The sequence below is a fragment of the Acanthaster planci genome, linkage group LG03 (genome assembly GCF_054643075.1).
Source record: "Acanthaster planci isolate LZ-2023a linkage group LG03, COTS_SCS, whole genome shotgun sequence".
In the NCBI taxonomy this organism is placed as follows: Eukaryota; Metazoa; Echinodermata; class Asteroidea; order Valvatida; family Acanthasteridae; genus Acanthaster; species Acanthaster planci.
This window is the reverse complement of record NC_141779.1, coordinates 23,879,743-23,905,782: the sequence shown is the minus strand read 5'-3', so window position 1 is coordinate 23,905,782 and position 26,040 is coordinate 23,879,743. Positions and strand designations below refer to the sequence as shown.

General features: G+C 42.2%; 1 protein-coding gene across 3 annotated transcripts in view; it reads right to left on the bottom strand.

Annotated features, from left to right (window-relative positions):
- The window catches only part of LOC110991109 (A-type potassium channel modulatory protein DPP6-like), a 126,187-nt gene extending 106,529 nt beyond the window's left edge, over nucleotides 1-19,658 (bottom strand). For 2 of the 3 annotated variants that reach the window (XM_087134667.1, XM_087134671.1), the window contains exons 1-2: nucleotides 19,041-19,658; nucleotides 13,348-13,555 (exon numbers count right to left, since the gene is read on the bottom strand). In XM_087134667.1, coding sequence (XP_086990793.1) covers nucleotides 13,348-13,494 — 147 coding nt within the window. In that variant the 5' untranslated portion in view covers nucleotides 13,495-13,555; nucleotides 19,041-19,658. Of the gene's footprint in view, nucleotides 1-7,816; nucleotides 7,957-13,347; nucleotides 13,556-19,040 lie in introns of those variants that run through there. The other variant, XM_087134679.1, reaches the window with a different exon arrangement.
- Between the last annotated feature and the right edge of the window lie 6,382 nt (nucleotides 19,659-26,040).

Genomic DNA, 26,040 nt, shown 5'->3' with positions numbered 1-26,040 from the left:
TCCCTTCCACCCAAAAGGTGTGCTGAATAATTTCCAAGACATGGTACAATTCGTTTTGCTTAATTTATGTATGACGCCGCAATCTAGCTTGTGAGGGGAAATGTAAACGGTGTTTGCAGAGCCGTTTTCAGTGTGGGCCACGAAGTAAAAGCCCACTTGACGTGGACCGATGTTTCAAATCTCCTGCAGTTTTCACCATCATTAGTTCCTCCCTTGCACGTTAAAAACTGAACTGAAACCCCCCTGAAAAACTTTAAATTCGACTGTGAAGAGGGTAGCCGGTCTGTTAAGCAAACTTATGTTTACGAAAATTTAAAAGTTCGGTTTCTTATGTTTCTTTTGAAGTGGAATGTCGGAGGTTTTCGTCGGTTATACATTAAAAGCTAGGAAAGACCATTTTATGGAGAGACACTACAATCGTGCAGATAGAACCAGAATTTTCGAAAGAGCACAAAGACAGAGTGAAGTCCTTCTAAAAAAGAAAGGATCTCAGAAATCTATTTTTTGAGAGCTGTACTATACTGCAACATTTATAGTCATTCTGATACTAAGACTATTCTGAAACTATTGTGATAGTCTCCAGTCACCTAGAGTGTTTTTTTACGTAATTGACCACGAAAGATAGCAATCATTCAAGTTCAGATTACTTGATCCTTGCATGCACTTAAAAATGGATTAAACATCTGAGATGAATGTAGGCTACTGTAAAATGATGCATGGAAGCCTGAATCGGGGCTGTCTTCTTCATTGGAATTCGCTGGAATTGATGTCGTGCCTAACAAAGAACGGGTCAAAGTCGCCAGCACGAGGTCTGGTTTCTTGACGTATTTACTACCCGGCTGACATGCAGGAGTTTCAGTGTCGTCAGAATGACGTGAATTATGTGCGCTACAAGACCCTCAGTCATTCAACATTTTTAAATGGTTTATGGACAGGCAAATCCCAATATTACTTTCCTCTTAGGAAAATTACTTCATTCTTGTATGAATTAACGCAACTTGTGGATTTTGTTTATAATCGTAACAATGAGAAAACAAACGAACCGCAAACATAGGACGCAAACGTCACGCGCAAGTTGTTTTAACACGAAGTGTCAACATAAACAACGTTACTGTTAACATACCATTCAGCCCGACTAAAGCTCCTTCTTTACCTAGTTAAGTAAAAGAAAATTAAAGCACATTTTAATGATTTTGAAATGTTCGTGGAATTTTGCACTCTTAGCATTATCACTTTAAAAAACAACGCTATTTAAGTCCCACAGCGAGAAAATTTAGAACAGTGTGTACAAGGCTGAACAAAAATTACAGCTTTACTTTCTTAAGGGACCACTATGAATTCATGCAGCGTGGAAAATTGGCGCCTGTTTAGATAGCTCTTTGTGAAATTGTGATTAGACATGCAAATGAGGCTGTCATTCGATGGAATCGTTCGAGCCGATCGCGCCTCGGGACAGAGCAAGACAGGCGTTTTTCTCCCCGATCAGAGGGGCCAATTATCGAGGCGCCCCACATATAACATGGCGCGCAAGCCGTTAACAGCCTCCAAGATTCCATCCACACTTTCCAAGCACGTTGCTAAGATGCGGTCCTAATTAAATTGTCTCCCCTGGAAGCACGTTCGTGTTCGCCCATGACAATCTAGTACTTTGAAGAGAAAACCTCTGTAACGTTGCGTGAATGCTTTATTTGGGTACACATCACGACCAGTCCATTGTCCTTTTTTCTTGTGGACAAAAATGACCCAATTTAGTAAAGCATATTTCTCATCCTCAAGACTTAGTTGCACTATTACTATGGTATTACGATGTAACAATATACAAACTTCCTTTTAATACTAAGTCATTGCTAACAATATTAATGCCGTTTCGGTTTACGTATTGTAAATGTTGAGTTACAAGTATAGTGATAATGTTGTCCACTTTTCAGATAAAAAGTGCAAGGAAAATGTATTATCCATTCGTGAACATACATCGTTTTGTCTTTTGGATAAAGTCAACTATGGAGCTTAAGTACTGGCCCTATCGAAGTACCACGGATGACTAAGATCTCCATGAAGTATCAACTGCATGGTTGGTGACAATTTGAAATTTGAACCCGCCTAAAACTAGTGATATCACCACGGGTTCTTCTGCACCTTCCGTTACCTGGGTTACTGGCAATGTAAAACATACAGTTTCATGTTTGAATAACAATATCAGAATTCGAGTAATCGTTAAATATTTGCATCTAATTAACTTCAATGGTTCAGTGGTTTTACTGGCAAAATAGTGTACGCAGCATGTTGTTACAAGGTCTTTTTTCATTCAAACTAAATGCACCAGTGGGGGGAACCAGCCAAGTGTTATATCTAAACTACCAGCATATTTTACGGAAATATAAAACGAACCGTGGGGGTCAACAATAATTTTATATCTGCACACATGGTCTGCATTAGAACAAACAAGGCCCTATTTTGTATACACAGAAGTTTATACAAAGCAACATAAAGCCACATGTGGCTGCCCCGTGCATTTTGTACATGGATGTACAATTACAGGGTACATGCAATACTTTATCAGTGACAAGTCTCTGCATGTGGTACGTTGTTCATCAATGAACATTGCTATCTACTTGCGATAGCCGTTTCAAGAATGAAAGCGCCTGGTGTATTATAATAAGCAATCGCCAGCGGTTCGTTAGGGGATAAAACCGAACATCGGGAAACGGCAACCAAGAATGAAAACTCAAAGCACTGAGTGGTCGGAAATGTAAGTTGTTGATGAGGAAGGACAGCCACCAACGGAGAGCTCAAGAAATTAGCTATGCAGCAGAGAATGGTAAAAGATCATGTGCAGCCAATCAAGTGCTGTTATGTCCACTGGACACGCTACAGTCACAAAAACCGAAGTCTACACATTTCTGTCACACTTTCACGCCTATACTTTGTAGGCCTGCATAATGTGCCACTGACCCTCTGCTCGTTGAAAATAGATAGCTATTTGATTAATGCAAAATAACCGACACGCGGGGTGGTATTCAAGGCTATGCTGGCAGAATGGCTTGTCGTTGCACCTGACACAAATCATTTATGCACTCCATTTTCCCCTAATTGATTGAATATTGATGCGACGGATATCTACAGGTTGGCATTCATAAGTAATTGATGCAAACACATGGATCAATACGTAAACATTTGTAGTTTTCACTATTGCTTAGATTGCACAATCACTGTTTAACTTTTTAATGTTATAAAGAACGATAGCTACAAGATAAATATCCTCCGGATCATGGATCTGTGAAAGTGAAAAAATTCTTACAACATATCAATCACATCCTTCAATCTTTGTTAAGCATTTATCTGAACAAATAATTATATTTTGGTTTAGTGATTCGCGTCTGTCCTTTCGCCAATCCTTCCTCCTCACACGCAGCAGCGCAGCATCAAATTTGTCACGTCTCTCTCTCAAACACTTCAGACATCCCTGCCTCGGTTCAGTCCCAAGCAAACACTGCAGCTGTGACAAGAGGTTAGAGTCTTAGAAATAACTTCTTCCAAGCCAGTTTCAATATCGACGCTGCAGGGTTGATTTTCTACACGATGTATCCTTATAGCGCAGATAATCGAGCCAGCGGGGGGAGGCAGCTCAGATGAGGATGGGACGATGAAAGAAAATAGCGGGACGTTTCTTCGCCCACAATCGCCGTGAATTCAAAGTGGGAGAGTAACCCAAGGCTACGGCATTTATTATCCCACTACAGAGGATGCTAATAGCTTAGACTATGAAGAGACAGTGCCAGAAATGAACAACAAAGGCCAATGGACCTGTCAGTGTGATTTGCAATGACGTTCACAAATATAATACATTGAAAAGTTTGCTATTTACTCAGTAGAACTCCCTACCTTTCCTACTGATATGGTCCCATGCTGGATTTGCCACTCAAAATTACACTCCCAATATAATACATCTACTATATGCGAGAGCCTAAGAGCACTAATGGTGCTCACTCCGTAATTTGGAGTAGATAAATCTGGCCAGCGCAGACAAAACAGCATCATTTAATTTTTAAGTCAGAAACTAAGGCAAATATTATGGGATTTTGTACATAGCGACCGTTACCAGCCATTACAAATGCCCTAATCAGTCACTTATTTAGGGGGAACATCGCTTGCGCGCCAAAACAGCCGTTCGCGAGCGGGAGCAAGACTAATCTTGTTGAAAAAAAGAGAGCATCCGTGCGTGCAATGCTGTAATGTGGCTCCTCAAGTTATGAATGATTTAGTTTTCGGTGCCTCAACCGCTAGCACTTCATTCTGTCGGTCTTTGTCTACGGAGGGAGAGTGACATACGAGAGGGGACGGCGGTGATAAATCGACGGCACTCGGTGATGCGGTTGCTTGCCCCAAAGGATGCGGCGACATCTGACTGATGAGACACGACTATTAGAATAGCGAGGAAGGAGTGTAAACATAGGAGCTGAACGTGTAAACCTCATTCTGAACAGAAGGGGATAAATAAACAGTCTACCTCAACGTCTTCTTTGAGGCATTGCATCTCCTTCCCGCAGTAATCAGAAGTATTGGACAACTTGAAAGGCGCGACGGGACAAGCGGTGCTCAATGATTGAACTGTACTAATTGAAATCAAGACGAAATTGATAATCAAAGTCTTAATCTTTTCAGCACAGGAAATTCCATATTTCCAAATGTTCCGTCATAGTATATACCTATCATTCACAAAACATATAGGCCTACGCATGCTAAGTTAATTGCATTCTGTGCCGTTTGTAAATGAATGATGATACTGGGTTTTTTTTGTCACAGCACATGATGCTCTTAAGCTGCAACACAAAAGTGGGAATCGAACAAGGTGACATTAAAATGTCTAACATGTTCCCAGCCTCATTACGCATGCAAGACAATGATCATAATCCACAAGAAAACACGAAGTATGTAGTTCAGGAAGGACACACTGCGCAACTCATGTTATGAGATGATATCGCTCCCACTGACATTACACATCAACAGTAGCCAATTACAGGCTTGAGCTTCGTTGTCATTATACGGCTGCAATGGATTCATCAAGCTCGCGGTCCTCACTGATTATAAAAAGACAACAAAAATGGGACTACTTTACTCCATGCTTATACCTCAAACTTGGCCCTCATTTCTGGCCACAATCTTGGGCTCATAATTGCTGACTCTAAATTCTTGATTGTACAGGATATGCCTTAGTGTTGGTCCCATTATTCTAATGCAAAGAAACATCTAGTCGAAGCTGCGGTTTAAGAAGTGCCCCGCAATTTAGAACTGCCTCAAAATCCAGCATCGCAGATATTTCAGTGTGTATTTTTTTATACGGTAAAAAGTTGGTTTCCACATGTCAAATAGACTAAAGATGTGTATCAGATTTTGTCAGATCACGGGTAAGATGATCAACCCGATCCGATTCGACTTTTTATAACATCAATCAGAATCCGAACCGAATCCAACCGATGCACGTTCAATCTCATCCAAAGTCGGATTCGGATCGAAATTGGAATTGGATTTGGATTGGAAGTGCGCATGTTTGGTTCGAACCATACGGCAGAGGATCACACCAGTGTGCATTTCTTTGTGCAAGACTTTCGACCACAATCGTTCATGTGCCCCAAGGACAAGGTTGATGAATGTGGGCGAGGCCTTCAGGTCAAGAGCTCTCAGATGTGTGCTGCGCATGCACGTCCAAATTAGCTAGAAGGGGTTTTGGGGGTGATTAGTCCTTGAGGCTCCTTGACCCGGTAATGGCAATTACAACTTGGTTATTTCGATTGTTTCGTCAAAGCATCAAGCCTTGTATGCGCATTAATTTTCATAATCGAGAATGTTGGTGAACCTTAAATACGCTCAATACTTGTATGTTTACGCTTGCCATGAGCTTATAGTCGTCGTTCATAGTGGACATAGTAAGTTTTTCCTTTCGCTTTTTGTTGTCAGGTTTGGGACCTGTTGCACGATCGCTTCGATCGATGAGATGGCTCTATCGTGGATTCCTTTGCAGCACGTCTGAGCGTCCTTTGAGGTACTTGTTGAGGCAGAGGGGATCTAATGACGGCAAGTAATACACAGAGCTCGTGACGGTGCAAGTGGAAAATTGCATCCCTTATGGTTTGATTGCCATCAGGTGTATTGGAACTTTCTCCATAGTGTGAGGTCTACGGCATTTCAGAGGAATTTTACGCTTTGTGAGATTTTCACCTGACCGGCTCGACACTGCAGGATGCAGTGGGCGAAATAATATATCGCTACAGGAGTGGACAGAGATCATCCGCTTGGGGATCACTAGTTATGTGTGCAAAGAGCTTTGACCTTTAATATACAAAGTAATTCGTCTTCATCATACCATTACTGACTCATCCATCAGGAATACACGCGCGGTCTATCGTGTGTAAGTAAATGCACCTGCCTGCATGTGCTCATAATTGTAAAAGAGCACTCTAATTAGACTTCCAGAAAGGCGATCTCACTTCAAAATTTCTTTGGAGGGTTATTCAATGGAAATACACAGTACTGATTGTCATAATTGTAAAACAACTAAACGGGCGAAAGAATCATGAACCAAATCTTGTGGAATGGGGCTGCCAACAAATTTTAAATATTTTCTGCCTAATACAAAAGTCTAAAAGTTGGTATGGAACGGGTGGAAATTTTTCTTAGGTATGAACGCCAATGGTAAACTATATATATGTGCATGTATTACTATGCAAAAATATTCTTATTGCTGTCATTCTAACGGTGCACATATATCGATTATTGTAAAGGGGTCAAGCAAGACGAAAAGACAACGATTAGGTGGACACAAAAAGGCCAAGGTTATACACCTGGCCTAACTGGATTATCCCACATAGCTGACGTGTTAGAATATTATATTACAATCCAACATGCTCTTTGGGCTAAGCTCTAGCCTTAAAACCTATCTCGAAATGTCACTTGTTATACCCACAGCAGGTTCTCTGCATACCTCGGTATCGGGGAAAAATATTCAGAGAATCACTTTTATTTTACCCTTTACCTTCTTTTTTCTTGTCTATACTGCACTGCCTGGGATGAGGATTATGCCATTTATTTTGTGAATGATTGGACATTTGTTTGAGATAGGCCTAGTTGGAAAAGAGGGGACTTGGGACCACATCACATGCGACGATTGCTAAATTAGCGATGACATCGCGACCACGACAACTGACATTTAGGAGTATACCGGTATGCGCTCTTATGTTCAATTGTCTTTATCTGCAAATGAATCCTCACCCGAAATGCGAGTCATTACCACTTCTCTAGTGCATCTGCTGTAAATTCCTGTCAAATGGCAACATCTCTGGGGGAGGGGGACATTTCTTCCCCCAGCTTTATGCGCCACAGCAAGTTTTGAGAAAAAGAAACCCTTTTTTAAAAATTTAAATCAACAGAGTTTGATTATGCTCGACATATCGATTCTATCTAATTTATATTGCTTTACCAACTGGTTAACGTACAAACTATACCATCGGCAATAAGAACACAGAGCAAGGACGACTCACTGCAACCGATGCCCTGACATTGTATAAGAGAAACTGATGTAAAGAATTTTCAAGAACACCATAGAGAACTGTCTAGCCTTTCGTTGCGATTTGCACCAACAAGTTACACAGACCAACAGTAAAATGCAAAATAAACCAACCACCACTTTTAACAGCCATCGTAAACTTCCAGCGGGACCGATTGCTTTTCGGCCACTACAACGAGGGATGCTTTGTAATCACTCCAATTCCTGTTTCTATAGCGGAGTCTTTCCCTTAAGAGATGGTCGAGCGTGGCTTACCTTCTCCTCCTTGGTCAACTTATACTGGCCGAATGTCGGCTCTCCTCCGCCATGCACAAATGAGGGCATCCTCCTGAAGTAACTTTGAAGAAAACTTCTCCTTAAATCCACGGAATTCTATGCTTCCAAAGGAGTATTCCACACCAAAATCTGTGTGACGTTCTCCGTTCGTTTAACATCTATTGCAGGACAGACGCCCGAACCTATTGCTTCTACCTGTGCCCAACGGACACACATCTTGTTGGGTCTTTTCAAAAGGACGATATAAGTCTTCTTCAAAAGACACCATTGATTGTTGTTATTGATCGGCTTCTTATACATGAGCTCCTTACCGTGTCCTTACGGTATACAAGTAAATTGGGAGGTGCTCTTATGGAAGAAACAGCAGACGAGTTGACATTCAAGTAAGCTTCTATTCAAGGCTTGAAACTCTACCTGGACGCTCAGTAACCTAACATTTAAAAAATGTGTTTTCACATTGTTAATTTAGCACTCTCGATATCCACGTATGACAATCAAGAACTAATGCTGTCCTAAATACGGATACCGAGGGTGTTAAATTTGGAGAAATAATGTGACGGATCTATATCTCTGGCTTCGTGTAAACAGTCGACAGTGACAACAAGAGGGGAAGCATTCACAGGGGGAAAATGGAGAACACTGCTCCAGAAATTACGCCGTGAACCAGTACGGTATAATATTCCAACTATATCATTCCCTCCACCAGACATACAGATTTACTTATATTCAGAATGAAGTGTCTTGAGCTACGACTGCGTCTATTATCAACACGTGCTTAATATATGTGTATATGCAACCAGCCTGAGGCAAAGATAATGAACTAGACTTAGCTCTATCCAAATATAAGAGGCGCCCTCATTTTAGAGATGAAATGAGGGCATGTCAAATTGTACTACATGCCCACGTCAATATTACAGAGAGTAATTGTAATTATGCAGTAGGCGAAAAGTAAACATTGATACCAAATCTTCTTGTAAACTTTCGTTGCCATTTGATCTTAGAGTTGGGCCGCGAAAACAAACGAGAAAACCAGGTTAAAATAGCTTGAAGGAATAGCTTACTTCAAAGTCATCGTGTATAGCAAGTCTCAGATAGACTTAAAATCAAGAACAGGGAAACATCCGCTGTTCTTTTCACGTTCTCTGGTGTAAAGTAAAACATGCATACACGCACGCACGAAACAAACGAAAACACTGTGCAGGCAAAGCTGGGATATACAGTTCAGGGTTATTGGGAGTAATTAAAACCAAATTATGCAGAAGAGTTTTCCTAATTATGTTAGTTAATTGTATGCAAACGGCAACCACTATAAAAGACAAAGCCATACAGATCTTGCGTTCGCGGGCCTGAAGGATTTGCAACTAATGAAAAGCAGGTCTCAATCAAGACATTCATCCGTCTCATTACAGCTACAGGCCACGGATAATCGCAAGTGAAAACATTCCTTATTTTCTCCACGAGCTTTTCCTCATGATACACTGTACCCGCTTCACAAGCCCCAGGGTTCATCAACCCAGACCGTGACGCGCTGCCCGTGTGATCCGTCCCGCAACCGCCAGCTATAGTCATTCATCACCGATGTACGTTTTAATGCAAAGTGTGGCCAAGCACGTCCTGGCCTTCTCCAGGTTCGAGTCTAATGAAAAATAATCCATCTGCCCGTGTCACAAAATCGGGGTTAGTGAAATTTCCGATGTGAGTTCCAAGCAACGATAAAATTTATGAAACAAGATCTAAGTGTACAGATGAGCAGTGGTTTGGGAATGATATCCTTTGAATTTTTACTCGATTTCTACTCTTCATCCTCCCTTATGTGAGCAAGGCTTACAGCTTCCATCTCTTCTTAAAAGCACATATTTATCACAGGAATTACAAGAAGAATATTTGGACAGACCAACGCAGAAAACACCGGATGATCACATCCGGAAAAAAGAACGAGCCACGTCTGATAAGCGGAAGGAGTGAATGCTCGCCAATAAATCAAGAAGGGATGGTCGCCACTTCAACTATCGGTTTACCGGCGCCCTGCACTTCGAAAAATTCAAATTATACCCGCAGGGATCATATTGGTGTACCCTGCGAGTTCCAGCTTGGTTTCTGATGAAATGAAGAGTCAACGAACGACGGGAGAAGGGAAATTACAAAATGCATGTTTGGGCATCAGAAAGCAAGTACGCAGCACTGTAAGTAACCTGCCACAGATATCAATGATATAAATACCCCCCTCAAAAAATAAGGAAAAATAAAGAAACACACCAAACTAAAGATTATTTCCTCGTCTTTCTTGTTCTCCTCAATTGATTTTGGTGTTGGAGACAACATTTGAAGATATTTATATCATCACACCTCTAAATCTTTTAGTTGTGAAGCCCATCCCCGTTTGTTTTTACTGGTGCCCATACTCCACTTCAAAATTGAGCCACTTGGATGGCTCCGTTTTGTCCAAAAAATACAAGCTGGTCGTCCTGTTGGTGACATCAACCCTTCTGTTTTACAACCCCCCCCCCAGTCCAAGGACCACAAAATGTTGTAATAGCCGAGAATTTGAGGGTATGCGAATAAACCTCATCCTTTACGTCTTCTGATTAGTCTGGTTCCCCGCCATATCAATAAGCCACCGTACAATAATACTGTGACAGGTAGGCTCCGTTTACAAAAATAAAGTTTGTGATGACATTATCTTAGGAAGCTCCATGTATTTTTTTATTCGATAAGCCGCGCACGTCTGTTAGCTTATAAACCGGGCAGCAAATTGTGTAAACGTTGAGATCAATATGGAACTGATGCATGGGGAAATTTGCAAAGATAGTCAATTAATCGATGCCCGATACTGATACTCGCTAATGTTGACGACAGAACCCGAAACTCAGTGAAATTGGATCTCATCTTTTGGGCCAGTTTCAAAAACAAACGCATCTTCGGTCCCTATTGACTCTTTGCACGCTGCCGCCATAGGCATGCAGAGCATCGAACCGGCAGCTTGTACTCAGAGTCACGTCAACGCAACTTTTTGAAATATTGTCCTCTCGCATGGTGTAAGAACTAACGCGGCACGCGCAATTATTATTAAGCAACACGCACACGAATCACTGAACCAGCTACATGTATATATTGAGTGTGTAAAGCTGCCAGATCGAGGCTCTGCGTACTTATGGCGGCAGCGTGCAAAGAGCGAGCCGTTGGTCTGAAAAATTATTCTAGCAGACGACGCATATCCGTGACGACCCATGTGAGGGCATTGTACTGCCAAGAATCTATCAAATGGTGGTATTTAATAGCTCCTATGTAAGAAAGACCTTCGGAAAAGAATCAAAGAAGTTAAAAGTGTACATTTTACGACAAAGGATAATTATGAAAAGAATTCCTTCTCCTTATTTGTATTGCAAATTTTGCCATGTTTACCTTCAAAACAACCTTGATGCTACGTCAAAGACTAATAACTGTTATGAACAAAAATTTTATTACTTCTAGGAAGAAAACCTTTTCTTTGAAATTCACTTTGATTTTCATTGAGACTCATTTCGTCATTTTTCGTGTTTTTCACTTTACTTAGTGCCATATTTAACATTTTTGTCCAATTTTCCTCAGAACATCGTGATACTATTTGGAAGACTGATGAATCGTTTATATCTGTCAGCTCATTTCTTCAAGATCGAGAGCCAATTGGTTGAAATGGGGTTCTTTTCAAGCGGATTAAAATTTCCGCACGAGTGAGTTTGGGTTCGAGTTAATTTTTACTGCATTGCACTAATTTGTACAATGACATCAAATTGCCTGACTAAAAGGCATAAACTAAACCTCTCCGTTCTCATTTATACGGTTTCCTTCTTCCATGAAACTTACTCATTGCATGATATTCCTCACCATTCCAAGTAGAGACAAGTTACGGAAAACCCGGCAAAACTGAAAAAACCTCTAAAATGTTGGCTTCCCTTCCTACTTCTGACTCTTTTATTTTGGAGGTACGTGATAGTTATGGGCAAAAATTTGGCAGCAAATGGATTTTGATCGTAAGTCAGCAAAAGGCACTTTGAGCTTAAATTCTAATGGATATAGAAATGAGGAGGAAACCGCTATATCGTGATGTTCATCGATTACTTTAGGGTTCAACCTACCTGAGTTAAAAGCCATTTTGCTGGCTAATTCTGGCTCCAGTGAGATTCAGTTCGCATGCGCACAAACGAAGTGAGCGGTTCAAACATACCTGAACGGAAAGAGATACTCATATGTTGTTCACGTAACCGCGGCGGCTATCATGAAGGTCATTTTTTGTTAAAAAAAGGTCTGGACTCGCAGTGGCTTTAATAGCAAACAGTGTCACTGAAGTCACAGGGGCAATGTTACTCGCCGGATGCGCGGAATACAAAACTTTACAAAGGCTGACTCGCCACCTTCAGCCCTGTGGCACGCGCGTCAACGATATAAATACAGTATTAACGTTGACTGAGAGTCAGGCTTTTTTATCTGTTGTCCTTGGCTGCTATCGTCTCCAAAGGTCGATATATTTTGACCTGGGGACCAGACTACTCATTTTCCAAAGTTCTCTTTAATTAAGAAACCTGTTTGGGTGTCCGTGAAATGCCCACCCGCAACTGTTTAGGACTGACGTAACCTGTATTCTAAATGGCATTTTGCCGGATATTCAAAGCACCTTTTATGTTACCGAGCTCAGAGTCCTTTACCGTGCAAAACCATGTCGAGGGTTTCAGTTATGACAAATGACTATTCTGTTTCATCCCCGGGTTTGTTTTGATAAAGGATCGAGTTACAAACATTATAATCGTGCGGTTTAAGGCACATAAGAACTTTGTACGGTACATACGTTATGGCGTTGTAGAAGTTGTCATTTTCATCTTTGAATTATTTGGTGTCAACCATGACAGGGAACCCGTGAGCAGATCAATGTCTCCATTATCACTCTTAAGGAAAGTTGAGTAGAATCGGGTGAAACTGTGTACCAATATTGACGCAATACCGACTGCCTACACAGTTGGTCATTTCCACCCAACCAGGTTTGTGGTACAAACTTTTCTACCAAAGTTTGGTAAACGTGCCCTGCTTTGTGTTTTTAATTGTGGAAGTTTTCAATAAATATAATGAAGGTTACATCGTGAGGTTGGCGGAGGTTGAAGGAGGGGGAAGGCTGGAGATTTTTGTCTGAGGGGTCTGCGATGTTACACCCGGTAATTCAATTAATGTTATTAATTCACTGAGGTAGCTAGTGTACATGATTATGGTTGTTCTTCGTACTTAATGACGTGTGCACTTCTAGTGTAATAACAATAAATAGGCTACATGAAAACGTAGTCCTTTTCTGGTATCACTTTCTAAAGCAAACTGTATGAAGCACTTTATGTAAATATTTTCCAAGGAATTGTGAGGGACAAAAACAAGCTTACTCGGTTTGGGACTCGAATAACCGTCTGCTAATTGGCACTAACAACCTGTCGCCCCATTGATCTCGCCACTATCAACTGACCGGTTCGAATTTTGATGTAGTTGAGGCTTACCGTATTGAGTTCCACGTGCACCACGCCCTCCTTCTGCTTGTTGCTGATGAGCTGCTGCTGGGCGGCCTTTGCTTTCATCTTCTTCTTTTCCCGTCGCAGGAGGTGGCCCAGGGCTGAGTGACTGCCGCTTCCTGTGACTTGGTTCATGCTGGCCAGTAGATGACAGTAAAGTCCTGCCGTTGATGTGCGATTGTTCCCTTGTTAATTCCTGAAGAGAGAAAATGGCACTTAACTTAGTCTTCATTGGTGGTGTTTCACTGTACCTAGTCACGTTCATATCAACTCTTTAGAAAATTTACAATATAGCAGACACATTTTCCTATTTTGTCTCTAAATTTGGTGAAAGCAAACTGACATTGTTCGGCACATTGTGCATTTGTTTCCTTTTAAGCATTGCTTGGTAAAAACAACCAATGCAACGTAACCTTTTAATACAAACAGTAGGCTGTCTGCAGTTCTAGTCACTGCTCCGACATAATACGCACGAACAGTTCTATGGTAACAGTTCTATGTACATGTATATCTATTCGCACTATTTAATTGGCATGGGGAAGCTGTTATACAAAACACATGCTTGTATATTACCAAAGGAATGGGCCCATTTATGACTTATTCACAGGGTTCAGTTGAGTGCTTTAAATATACCACTGTGTTTTATTCCGAGGTGGCTATTCCGATAAAAATATTACCTGCCACGTTTGCTATTTTATGTCCATATGTTCGAGTAAACTGACTGAAACCAGAAGTACTTAATAACACGAAGTGGCCGTAGCCGCTAGCAAGTAACTTCTGTAAGCCACCGTGCCAGCCGTAGCCATAACTTTCAGATGCACAGTCAAACTTCGCAACGTGACGCGGCAAGCCTGTTAAGGCGCCTTTCCACAATTATGTACGTTTTGGGGGATACGTTACGTACATGGGTCTGTGGTCAAGTGGTAAGGGTTCGTGGCTTCCAATCATAGGGTTGGAGATTCGAATCCAACTGCTGGCAGTATGCTGTGGCCCTTGGCAAGCCACTTCACCCCTACTTGCCCCTCTCCACCCAGGAGTTTGAATGGGTATTAGCTGGGGAAGCAACCTGCATCCAGCGCAAACAGAAACATTCTCAGTCGTTTTATGCCAAAGAAACTGGAGAATACCTGCCTGATGAGCCAAATTGGTTCAGATCAGACTTGCTGTTTTACGTACACGATGCGTTTATGCGTTTCAATTTAACAGACACAAAATTCGACTCCACTAACACAACACATGTGTGCGTTGCGTTCGGCCTTCAAAATCGCTCCGGGGACGCATAAACGCATCGTGTACGTAAAATCGCCCCGGGAGCGACTCTGATGGATACGTAACGCGCTTGGCGCAAGTGTTGACATGCATATGGAAAGGTACCATTCTGCAGATGTTATACACGGGTCGGGGAGGAGAGAAATAGGTATAGCGATATAGCTTTCAGTCCTGTAATCAAACAAAGTCAGAACTGTTCCTGCTTTCCCTGAAGTAATGTTGAAAAATCAGTTAAAATTCCCATTTTAATCTTTGAAATGTAACAGGCCTACTTATTAGCGTTGTGTTCATTAAAAATGCTTCTCAACTGCAGCGTGCACTTGCTCATCAGCACACTTCGTGGAATAGACACGTTTCGGAAACGTGTGATATATTTAAATATGTCTTGCCACACCTCTCTGCTAGAGCAAAAAGAACCTATCAGCGCATAGACGTATAGCAATAACGTTGGCACTGCGTCAGTAAATAGGCTACTATATACAGACAACAATGACAAAGTAACCATCATTTAAAAGTTAAGCAACAATACAATATGTTTGAGTCACAAATTCTTCATCAATTTTGGCTGGTCTTAGCTGTAAGTTTTTTGGAGAAATTTCCATTCAAACATACCGCCACCAGCCCCCCTCCCATAGTCCTGACGTGCATCGCCATTTTGAATATTTATGCCTACTTTTCAGTAAAAAAATACAGCTTGTCGAAAGCCCCGTTTGTCCAAATTTCACGAAATTAGAATCTGGCAGTCAAGTTGGAGGCTTGCACCCTTATTTTTTTAACCCTCCAGTTCACTGGACAGGATCATTAAAAAATTATCAATCCGCGGATAAGTTCAGGGCATACAACTTCTCCAGGGATATACTGGCCTACAACCTTTACTGCTTGTGCACACTTTGCAAAAAAAAAAACTATTCGGTCGAGGAGCAAACAATACCATCTATATTGGTGGTGTTCGACTCTGACAGACAAGACCAGACGATGTTGCCAAACCACAAATCCGCCGGCATGCAGCTTCTTGACATCTTCTAGCAAGTGTTAAACCCCACTAAATAACGTCCCTAAAATATTAAAATACGACACTCTTTTTGATTAAAGATAAAGTTTATGTTCTTTCCGCCAAAGCTGGCTGGGTGTAACCTGATTTGTATGCAGATAATTAGTCATTGCTTCATTATCATAACACACGGGCCTGCACGTCAACCTTGACGGTTGAGTCTGTTGAACTTTGCGGCAGATGCTGCTGAGAAAAGAAGGGTTATCCCTCCGCGGGGTGTTTTGTGTGGAGGGGCACAAGGCTACTGTTAGCATAGGTATCCCATTTCACTCTTCATAAAAGACTGCTCATCAGCCCCTGCAGCCGCGTGCATTTCAAACTAAGTATCATCTTCGTTCACTGCCTACCGCATCCCTTCTTGAGATGGCTGGACAAGGTCCTCGAGTGCTCAGAAAGGACAACAAGAGGAATACCGCTGACGCCATCGGTGGGCAAGGCTTGTCCCGCAGGAAATGAGTGAAAGGTGTTCAGAAAATACAATATTCATTACTGCTACCTGAACAAGCGGAGGGGTATCTAAAGTGGACAAATTCTTTGAGTCAGCAAGCCGGATCAACCTCCAGTGAATCGCAAAGAGTGTCAAATAATTTTACATCCTAGTGTTTGGCTCATATTCTTGATCTATGAGTACTATCTACACTGCTTCTCTCTCCTGGCAACTGTGAGAATATGTAGGTAATGCCAATGACCTTGCGACCATTGACATTAGCCAGGTTTGTGAATGCAGGCCATTGCGGTGCAAGGTCAGTTCATTTCTGGTATCAACATAAAATGCAGTAAAATAAATTGAGTGTATGAGAAATCACCATAGTTCCTTATAGATCTTTCATTTACAAACACAAGTCACTAGTACAACATAATAGAACGCGCTGGTGTTTTTTTTTAATCAATTTTGGCTTCTTGGGCCCATTTCCCAATTCTGTGAAACTGTTCACTTGTTCAGCTCCTCGAAAATGTGAAAACAATTACAAGCACAACCGAAATATGCATTTTTTTCTTTTCACAATTCGAATATTCTTTTCTGTTCACGCGAACTTTTATAATACCAAATTTCTTTATTTCAATCACATTACAATATGGCACACAAAACAGGGAAACTGTCAACTGAACAGTGTTACAATAATACTGTTCTTTAAATACTTGTACATCGTTTCAAAAGACGTTTTCTGCGTAAAAATCATTCTGTAACTGAAGTAATCTTTACACAATATGTTAGCATGCCGCCATGTAGGTTATTTCGGCATAAAGCTTGATATACGTATGTTCAAATAATCATGTAAGATAAACCAAAAAATCAGTAGGCACGACGCACTCTCAAAACCTAAGAGGGATAAAGGGGAAACTTTTGGTATCACTTTGGATATAATGCAGTACACCCTTTGGTTGATAAAAACGCGTACAGCTTCACAGAAATGTAAAAATGCCGAAATAGAGACATTAATTTGTGTAAATTTGAGCATCATTTGAGAAATTAAGTTTTTTCATGGTGATGACACGCAACAAAGTGTCATCAGCATTAGCATAGCAAAGTGCAGTCTCTCTCTCAACATCAGTCTCACTTCAGTAACTTCATCAACAACGCCAATTAGGCCCTCTTCATCTGCACTCCTCTGATATAAGTCCATTGTGAAGAACTTCCAATGGCAGTGCACTCTTGTAATTTCCGGTGGGGGTCGTGTTCACATCAGTTGGTCTGCACTTCACATAAAATAACGTCTTCTTTGGTTGGTAACATCATCAAAACAGGTACGCTGGCCTTGTAGCTGTTTACAGCTACCTACACGTCTATGGACGATGTGGTGGAGTTGCACAGTCGAAGGGTTTCAGAACACGAAGTCGAAGACAAATTCAAGTCAATGAACGTCATGCACGATTATAGGGAATGCTAAAAATATTATAAGAAGTTAAAAAGGGTATTAAAGAAGGGGACATGTCTAGTTCCATGCAACAAGAACCGTACGCGTTGCTTTCTTGTTGCGGACGGTCTAACTAGGTCTGTGTTTTGATTCTGCGATGTTCTTTAAAAGGCCAACATGTAGGCTGTGAATCCGATGGGGCAGATTAAATTTGTCACGCTTCATCACGCGAACGTTGCTCGTTATTTCCTAGTGACGTCACAGACTAAACTGGGGATTGATGAAACACTTTTAAGGTGAGTTTAGTAGTTTTCAGTTTCAGTGTTCACTTGTAGCTGCTGTCGCTACTATATTAACTTCTTTTATGATGTAGTTGTTGTTACTGATGTTGATGTCTGTCATAATTATACTGAATTTGTTTCGAACTGGAAAAGGTACATTACTGTCGTCTATGTGTAGCATTACCATAATTATATGGTCATGCTACCAGCAGGTATGTATATATGGGTTAATGGACCTGTTAAAGTTATGACCATTTAGCGCTCAGTTAAGGGGATAAAAACTTCCTGTCAGTTTCATGCACATTGCATGGTAGCAAAAATGATAGGCCCTCTACTTCCATCTCTTTGGGAGTTGGGTTGGCGAAGTTGTTCTTTCCTCTGCGGCCCGGGTTCGATTCCCGGCTCCATCCACACGTGAATTGGGTTTTCAGTCCCTACCTGATTCCGTGAGTCTCACCCAGAAATTTCTTCCCCGGGTTTTCTTCCCACCTCTAAAAAGTGTATAAACTGCTTCTGCTTCTGCCAGAGGCGCTCTTGAATGCCGTCGGCTCGACCACGTTTAAGGTCTTCATTGTACCACACATTTGAGCATATCTGTATGAAATGTGCGCTTTATAAATGAAAATGAATAAATGGATGAATAATGGAGGTTAATCTCCCTTATGCCCGTGTAAAAATGCAACAAAATAATCTGGTTTAGACTTATGAAGTGTCGAAAGTTTTGAGGTATGTTGATGGACTGACCAGTTAGGTGTACTGCAGAATCAAAAAAGACTTTGGCAAAATCCCGAGAGAGGCCAGTTCGAGGTGAAATTTACCAAAATGTACGTGCTATCACATGGGATATCATGTAGATCTATAAGGCTTTGCGTGGTGGCCATTTTGCAGGGCAGTTCTTTGTTCCACAGGGAAGCCTCCATTATGCATAACCTAAGGAGATAAAAAGCACTGACCTGCAAGATGGCAGCCATGAAAATCCTCTATAGGCATAACTACTCTGTCCATAGTCCTACCGCGCTATAGTCATACCACTGTCAACTGCTCCGTTCACGCACCTCTGGACAAACAAACCCACGCGTCCACCCCGTCATAATGACGGAAGTACTTCATTACCCATGACACTCAGCCCCAGTTTCTGCACAAAACTGACCACGTTTGGGACAAACAAAATATTCCCTGCTTTTGAGGGAATTATGCAAAAAAGACTGTAGATAATATACTTACTAAAATGTGGCAGTTATGTTTCAAACTTTCATCAGAGAGCTAAATCCATCCACTTCCACGTACGTTCTACAAACTATGACGTGAAGGCTCGGAAACAAATATTCACATTTCGTCCAAGGAGAAACTGCCTTCAAAATCACACTTTAACATGCTTGTCTGTTCACCACTATTTGGACACGATGCACCAAATTGACTGTCCACTAAACTTGTCGCAATTAGCGGTTATAAATTCAAGCTTGGGTCACTTTCTCGGCTGATATTTACAACAAATCACCGCTATGGCGCTTTCCCGCAGTCTGTCCACGTGCAGACAACATCTCGAGCAACATTGATAAAAAGGCGGGAAACTGGCCCGTGACGAAAATACAAGCATTGACGAATCCAGTCGAGTGATAATACAAATTAGACCGTCACCTGGTAAATTCCAACGAAGGCTTGCAGTCTTTTCTGAAGGAAAATTATCAACAGTCTTTTGTGTCACGAATGAGCACCAGGTGTAGCTGCCAGACAGCTGTTTACCCGGCGTTTCACCAGGACAGCGTGTGGAGTAAATAATTCCCAGTTGCTGGTGCGTTCAGTCCTCCCCCGTAAATTCACGATCATCATGGAGCTGTAGCTCTGCGCAGCGTGCGTGCAGCGATCTTTATTAATCCACCGCACTATCTGCAGCTTGCTTTCACATCACGCGAAGTGAAAGATGTGCAAATGTTTTGGATGCGACGGCTGTTTGAGGCGCTTGGAAGCTGGCAAAAATTACCATTACCGACAGTTACAGGCGACAGTTACCTATAACTTTGCAAGTTATAGGTAACTTGATCCCACAAAATGAGTCTCAAGACCTTTTTAGGAATAGCGTTTTTAATTTGCATTAGGAAGAACAAACTGGTCTGTTTTGCAATTTTACTCGGTTAAGTATCCTGATGAATTATATATAACGGGTTTGCCCTACCCAACGTATATTAATAAGCACTGTATGCTCAGTGCTTGTCCGAAAGCTTGCGAAAAAACCTCACAAGCTTACTCGGGTAAGCAAACCCGTTATATATAATTAACATCTCCCCAACGCAAAAATACATCTTGAAAATATCCTGATGAAAACTAACATTATGTGGGTCAAGGTTTCTCTTAACTGATTACTATTCTGCCCAAGATTCTTTAAATTAGATTTTACACACGAAGGGCTTGGTGATTTCGGTCGGGTCACATTTTTGAAACTCCATGCGGTGGCTTGTACTGTTATAAAAGGAATAAACACATATTAAATAATTAAAGATTAAATTGGAAATTTGGATTGGAAATCTGTTAATATGCCTAGTGTCAAGCCACACCGCTTCAATTACAACAAAATCAATACTGTTGATTGAGTAGCCATTATGTAAAACAGTGGATTGTTCAATCGTTGCTTATAGCCGTATTCATTCAGCAATAATGGTTTGCTACTATCATTGTATGTTTATTGTTTGTATTCTTTATTCGTGAATGATAGTGTGCGTCTTAACTGCATTAAACATGAAAATAGCGTCGATAGAGAAGCAATATTTTTCCAGCAATGTTTAAAGCCCGGTCTGTATGGCATTATTACATGCCTGGAATACCCTATGAAGTGCTGGTATAGATTGGCGTTTAATTAAAAATTATCCATTGATGTAATGTAATATTTACGACGTTTGGGGAGGGACAATGGCTGTCGGTGAAATTTTATCTTCTGCTTCCTTTGGCCCCGTTCATTTTCAGGAAAGTACGAGAACTTTGCCAAATAATTCTAAAAGCGATGCTTGTATTTACTGCTGTCCATGCCCTAGTTTGTTAAAATGGATGTCTGAAATATAATCCAAACGGGATTGCAGTCAGTAAAAAGAGGGGCTTTTTTTCCCATGGTTTAATGAAATATTAACACAACGTATTCATTTATTCCTTCGTTTTATTCCATTTTATTTATTTTGGAGGGACGGCGTTTTTTGTTTTTTTTTATTTCGGCCTTGATTTTTGCCTCGGAATATCAACATTTGCATATGAGTCACACACACACAGAAGTGTGTATTTGCCTGCAACTGGGGACCCCCTATTGTTCCTCTTTTGTTTGTACTTTTTTAGAAGACCACTCATAGGTTTTGTACACAGTTGTCAATCGGGGAACACCTGTCAATCGGGGACTTTATTGTCCTCTGTTGTTCGGGGTCCCCAATTGAATGCAGAAACAAACTCTCACACACACACAAATTCCGAAACAGCTCGGCAAAGAACCTCAAAGGGCCCTGTACGATTTCTGGCGGTGTAGCATGACTGCGCCCTTTGCAGTGTGGAGTGGGGCTTGTATTCAGTGGTTTGTTCGTAATACTAAACTTTTTTTAGCTCGGGGTATCAGAAAGGTTGTTTGGGAGTCGCCTTTGAGTCATTGATCTCCGTGTACCGGTTCTGTAGAAACTCGATATGGGGGACGCTGATTTTACTTCGAACCGTGCGCGTCGCAAGGATTTTGCAATGGGGCAGAGCAGGCAATTAATACTCCCCCTAACATCCAAAAGTATATCCAGTTTTTATTTGTATTTTTAGTAATTCTAATAAAGGAGATCAATGTTTTCAAAAGACTTCATGCAAGAGGCCTGTAATTTCTGACAATGCATTAAAGAGTTACAGAGACCTTTCAGTTTCCTCAATGAGTATGGAATTAGCGCCCATTCATGAACAAATAACGGGTGAAAGAGGCTGGTTGTTTTAGGTGTACAGCGAGTTATGCGTATGGTCGAAAGAGAAAGGCGATTTGCATTTTGTGCTTGCTGTCCGTGACGCGTGTGCGCCGTAGTGATCATCAGGTTTACCGGGGGGCTGTGCCTCCGCATTTTTGAGTTTTAATCTTGTCGTTTGCATTCAGTCAAGCTGCGTTCAAGTATCAAAGACATTGTGTTCTTTCTTTAGCCGACAAAACTGCGTCTCGTCTTACCGTCGCCAAGACGCAACGGGACGATGGCTCCGTCGCGTCGTGCCGTCGCCTCCTTTCTCTTTACTTTTATGCTGTGCTTAATGCGTCGCGTCGTGCCGTTGTACCGTCGCGTCGCCTGTCATTGTATGTTTATACAGTCTAGGTACACCGTCGCCGTCGCGTCCAGATGTCGTGCCGTCACGTCGTGTCATCACACCGTCGTGTCGTGCTCTTGTCGACTGTAGTGTCGTGCCGTCGTGCCTTACTGTTTCTAAAAATGGCTGGTGCTTATCATAGCCAATAGAGGGCGTGTGTTGAAAGTGCGTGCACTATGGGGCTTCAAGATGTTATCATGTAATGGTATCTCCGAAAGGGGCTTCCAGAGCTACGGCTAGGTCTATTGTCTGCGCATCTCCACGTATTTCCAATGGAGCGAAGACCTAGACCTAGCTCTAGACAAGAGATTTAGATGTAGCCTTTGATCCGGCTCTAAGGGCGCCCCCTGTTCCAACAGTAATGCGGCGACGACAAGAGCACGATGCAACGGCACGACGCAACGAGTCGACGGTACGACGCGACGTCAAGACGGTACGACGCAATGCATTAAACACAGCATGTCATGAGAAAGGAGGCGACGCAAAGACGCAATGGCACGACGCAACGCAATTTTGTCGTCTATAGAACACCATACAAGGAGGACAGGGTTATAACCGTTCAAGTAAATCAGCCTGGCGGATTGTATACCTGGCACTGGCAAGCAGTAATCATGCTTATTCCCTGATTTTGTGCATTGTGATTGGTCAACGCGTTGCAAACTCTTGGAGGCGCGCTATCCGTCCCGAGCTGAAGTGCACCATCAATCGGCGAAAGAAAACAGGTTTCTTGTTCTTGCTCTCGAACGGTGGGAACACGACTCAAGAACACTATTCGCGGAACAGCATCAACACCAGGGTTTTAGAGGAATACACGGAAAAACTGGTGTGATATTGATTTTTGAATAGCTGCAAAAATAGAGAAATGGCTTACAATGTCTGAGACAACAGGAGGTTTTGCAAAATTAACATTAATTATTTTCCATAACACAGAAGTGAATGTTTCTGTTTAAATAGAAAAGATTTCAGCCCAGTTATCCAAACATTGACTATTAAACAACGTACTACGACATGGACGCCGCCATGTTGCATTTTGCTTGTCATCACTAACTACCAGCGATAACCAGTTGTACGTTCCCGGCGTTCGAGCGGCCGACCCAAGAATAACAAATCGCACGGTGTACTACAGCCGCCAAAATTGCGTCGCGTCGTGCCGTCATGATGTCGCATCAACAAATCACGACTGAACCGAACCAAAGTGACAACATTGCCCGAGTAAGACCGGAGACAAGAGGTGTGAAAAATGAAGAAAAACAAAACAAACACAACAAACAGAAAAAGGGTTAATTATAATCAGTTTCGAGTGGGTTATTAAATAAGAAAATGGTCTGTTAATTCGGGAAATGATATTTTTGCACTAGAATTTTTTCTCCATAATCAATTTTGACTAAATGCGCACTATACAGCATCGCGTTACCATTACATTTTGTACACACACAATGGGCGATGACCTATTCAGTCTTTATAATGGAGATCAAGGGTTGCACCACACCAAGTGCGCGCCCATGGAAACAGGGCAAAATCAGGGCGAAGTACCGCCGCGTTTTTTCACTGGACTATGGCCAGAAGATCGTTTCAATTTTATGGGGGTTAGCCAGGTGATTTTTTATTCACCTTTCCCCGAGGATACCCCACAAAGAGTAGTAAAACTGTGCACTCGGCTCTGAATGTAGCCGCCCGCCTCTATCCAAAATTTTGGGCTTTTGTGAAAGAAATGCCCCGAAGTAGAAACTATCAGTCCCAACTTCGGGATTTGGGACTGATCCCGTGGGATCATAAAATATTAATGAGTTCTCGCTTAGGAATCCAACGATTTGGTGGAATGCACCCATAGGGCCTACAAGATTTGATAATGAAAAATGAAAATTGAACTTAACTCTATCTCTAAGGACGCCCCCATTTCTACCAGTAGTGAGGCGACGGCGAGAGCACAACACGACGGCACGACGTCGACGCGACGGCACGACGCCAAGGGGCAACGGCACGACGCGACTACACGCGGCGACGACTGAAGGCCACGACGCAACAGGTCGACAGCACGACGCGACGCGACAGTACGGCGCGACGATACGACACGACGGCAAGACAGCAGGACACGACGCAACAGCAGGACGCGACGGCACGACGCTACGTCACGACGCAACGCCACGACAGCACGATATAATGCATTATACGCAGCATAAAAGTAACGAGAAAGGAGGCAACGCCACGACACAACGGCACGACGCGATAGAGCTGTCGTAGCGTCGCGTCGTGGCGTGAAATCGAGCTGTTCTTGACCATACGCGGACAAGCCCAAAGACCATATATACCGCAATCCACTCCGAGCAGAACAAAGAAGGGTGTTTTTTTGGAGGGGGGTTTTACTTTTTTTTTATACTCACCGCATATGTGCGCCATTAGGCGCGCAAGTACATGTGCGTTTGACGCGGAGCACGCTGAGTACTCGTGACCAATTTATTGCGGCACATGGGTGCGTTCGCTTAGCTCACACGTACACGTGTAAGTCAAACTTACACGAAAGCGTTTGTTTAGCCATCACGTGATCGTCGTGCATGCCCTGGTGGTGTCAGCCACCACTCCTTGGCTGGCGAGCAGGTCTTTGAAGGCTGCCCGAGTGTAATGACGTCACGGACGGACTGTTTGAGCATGGGCATGCACGGAACGTGGTGGGGACTTGACCTTTTTCCCAGAATGCCTTGGCGAACACACTGTGGCGTTCGATTAGCCTCATTTCGAGGCCTCCCTTGGTGTAACACTGGTGTATTCAGGGAAGCTAATCGAACGCACCGTATAAGGTCTTTGCGGACACGCAGAACGCGTGCAAGAACCCGCTTGGAAAACGTGTTTTGAGTAGGAGCTGTCCGTCTTTGAGTTTATGGGGCGGATAAATTAGTTACACGTACTCAGCTTACTCCTCGTCATATGCGCATTTTACTTGCGCGCCTCATGGCGTGCCTGTGTTTGTTTGCCTGTGCCGTTGATTTCCATTATCCGGTTCGTAAGTGACTTCGTCACAAAGGCGGAAGCGTCACGATTTCCAGGCTCTCATTAATTAAAACAATCGCTGGAGTTACGCGTTAACTTCCAGTTTCATGGTTCCATGTAAACGGCGATCAATGCATGTAGGCCTAACCCTACGAACTGGATAGACTGGATAGGACATCACGAAACGCGTCCCGCGTATGCGTATTTTCAGGAGGGTGAATAACGAGCGTTGTGACTTTCGTTGCGTGTACTTTCGGAGTTTTTCAAAAACTGGTTGAGGTTTTTATGCTTCAATAGTCAGATTTCGAAGAAAAACTGAATTCTGCACTTGGAATGGATAAATTTGGAAAGAATAATGGTTAGGGTGTACGCAGCAGTATTACCGAAGATCAACGTCAAGTTGGAAGAAGGAACAGAAGGAAAATTTTAGTTTCACAAAGTTTCTCAAGTTATACTTTATAATGCTTAACTTTAAGCCTATAATTAAAGGCCAAGTAAGAAATTTATGACAGTCTATCTAGCCTATCAGGCTTTGTATATGAAACTTCACTATCTCGAAGTTGGGACCGTCTGAAATGTTACTTCTTGGCAAAAGTGGTTTCAAAAACTGAATGACTAATTTGTCATTTATTTTCCCCAGATTTCATCGGAAAAATATCCAAGGCAGCCATGATTTGCGTTTGTCTGATCTAAAGACGCCCTGGACCGAAATCGTGTGACAGACGATGTGATAGGAGTGACACAATTCTTCTTCGGGGCAGAGATTAAAGCAAAGTGAGAAGCAGAGAGCTGACGCTTCTGTTGAATGAAGTTACAAACAAGGGAATTCAAAGTCAACGCAATGACAGAAAATTTGTCTACATAGCAAAATTATTCGTTCTCTGTTAAAACTGACTTTTTATGCCGGAAAGTAGTTGCTAAATGTAAATCTTTAAGTCAC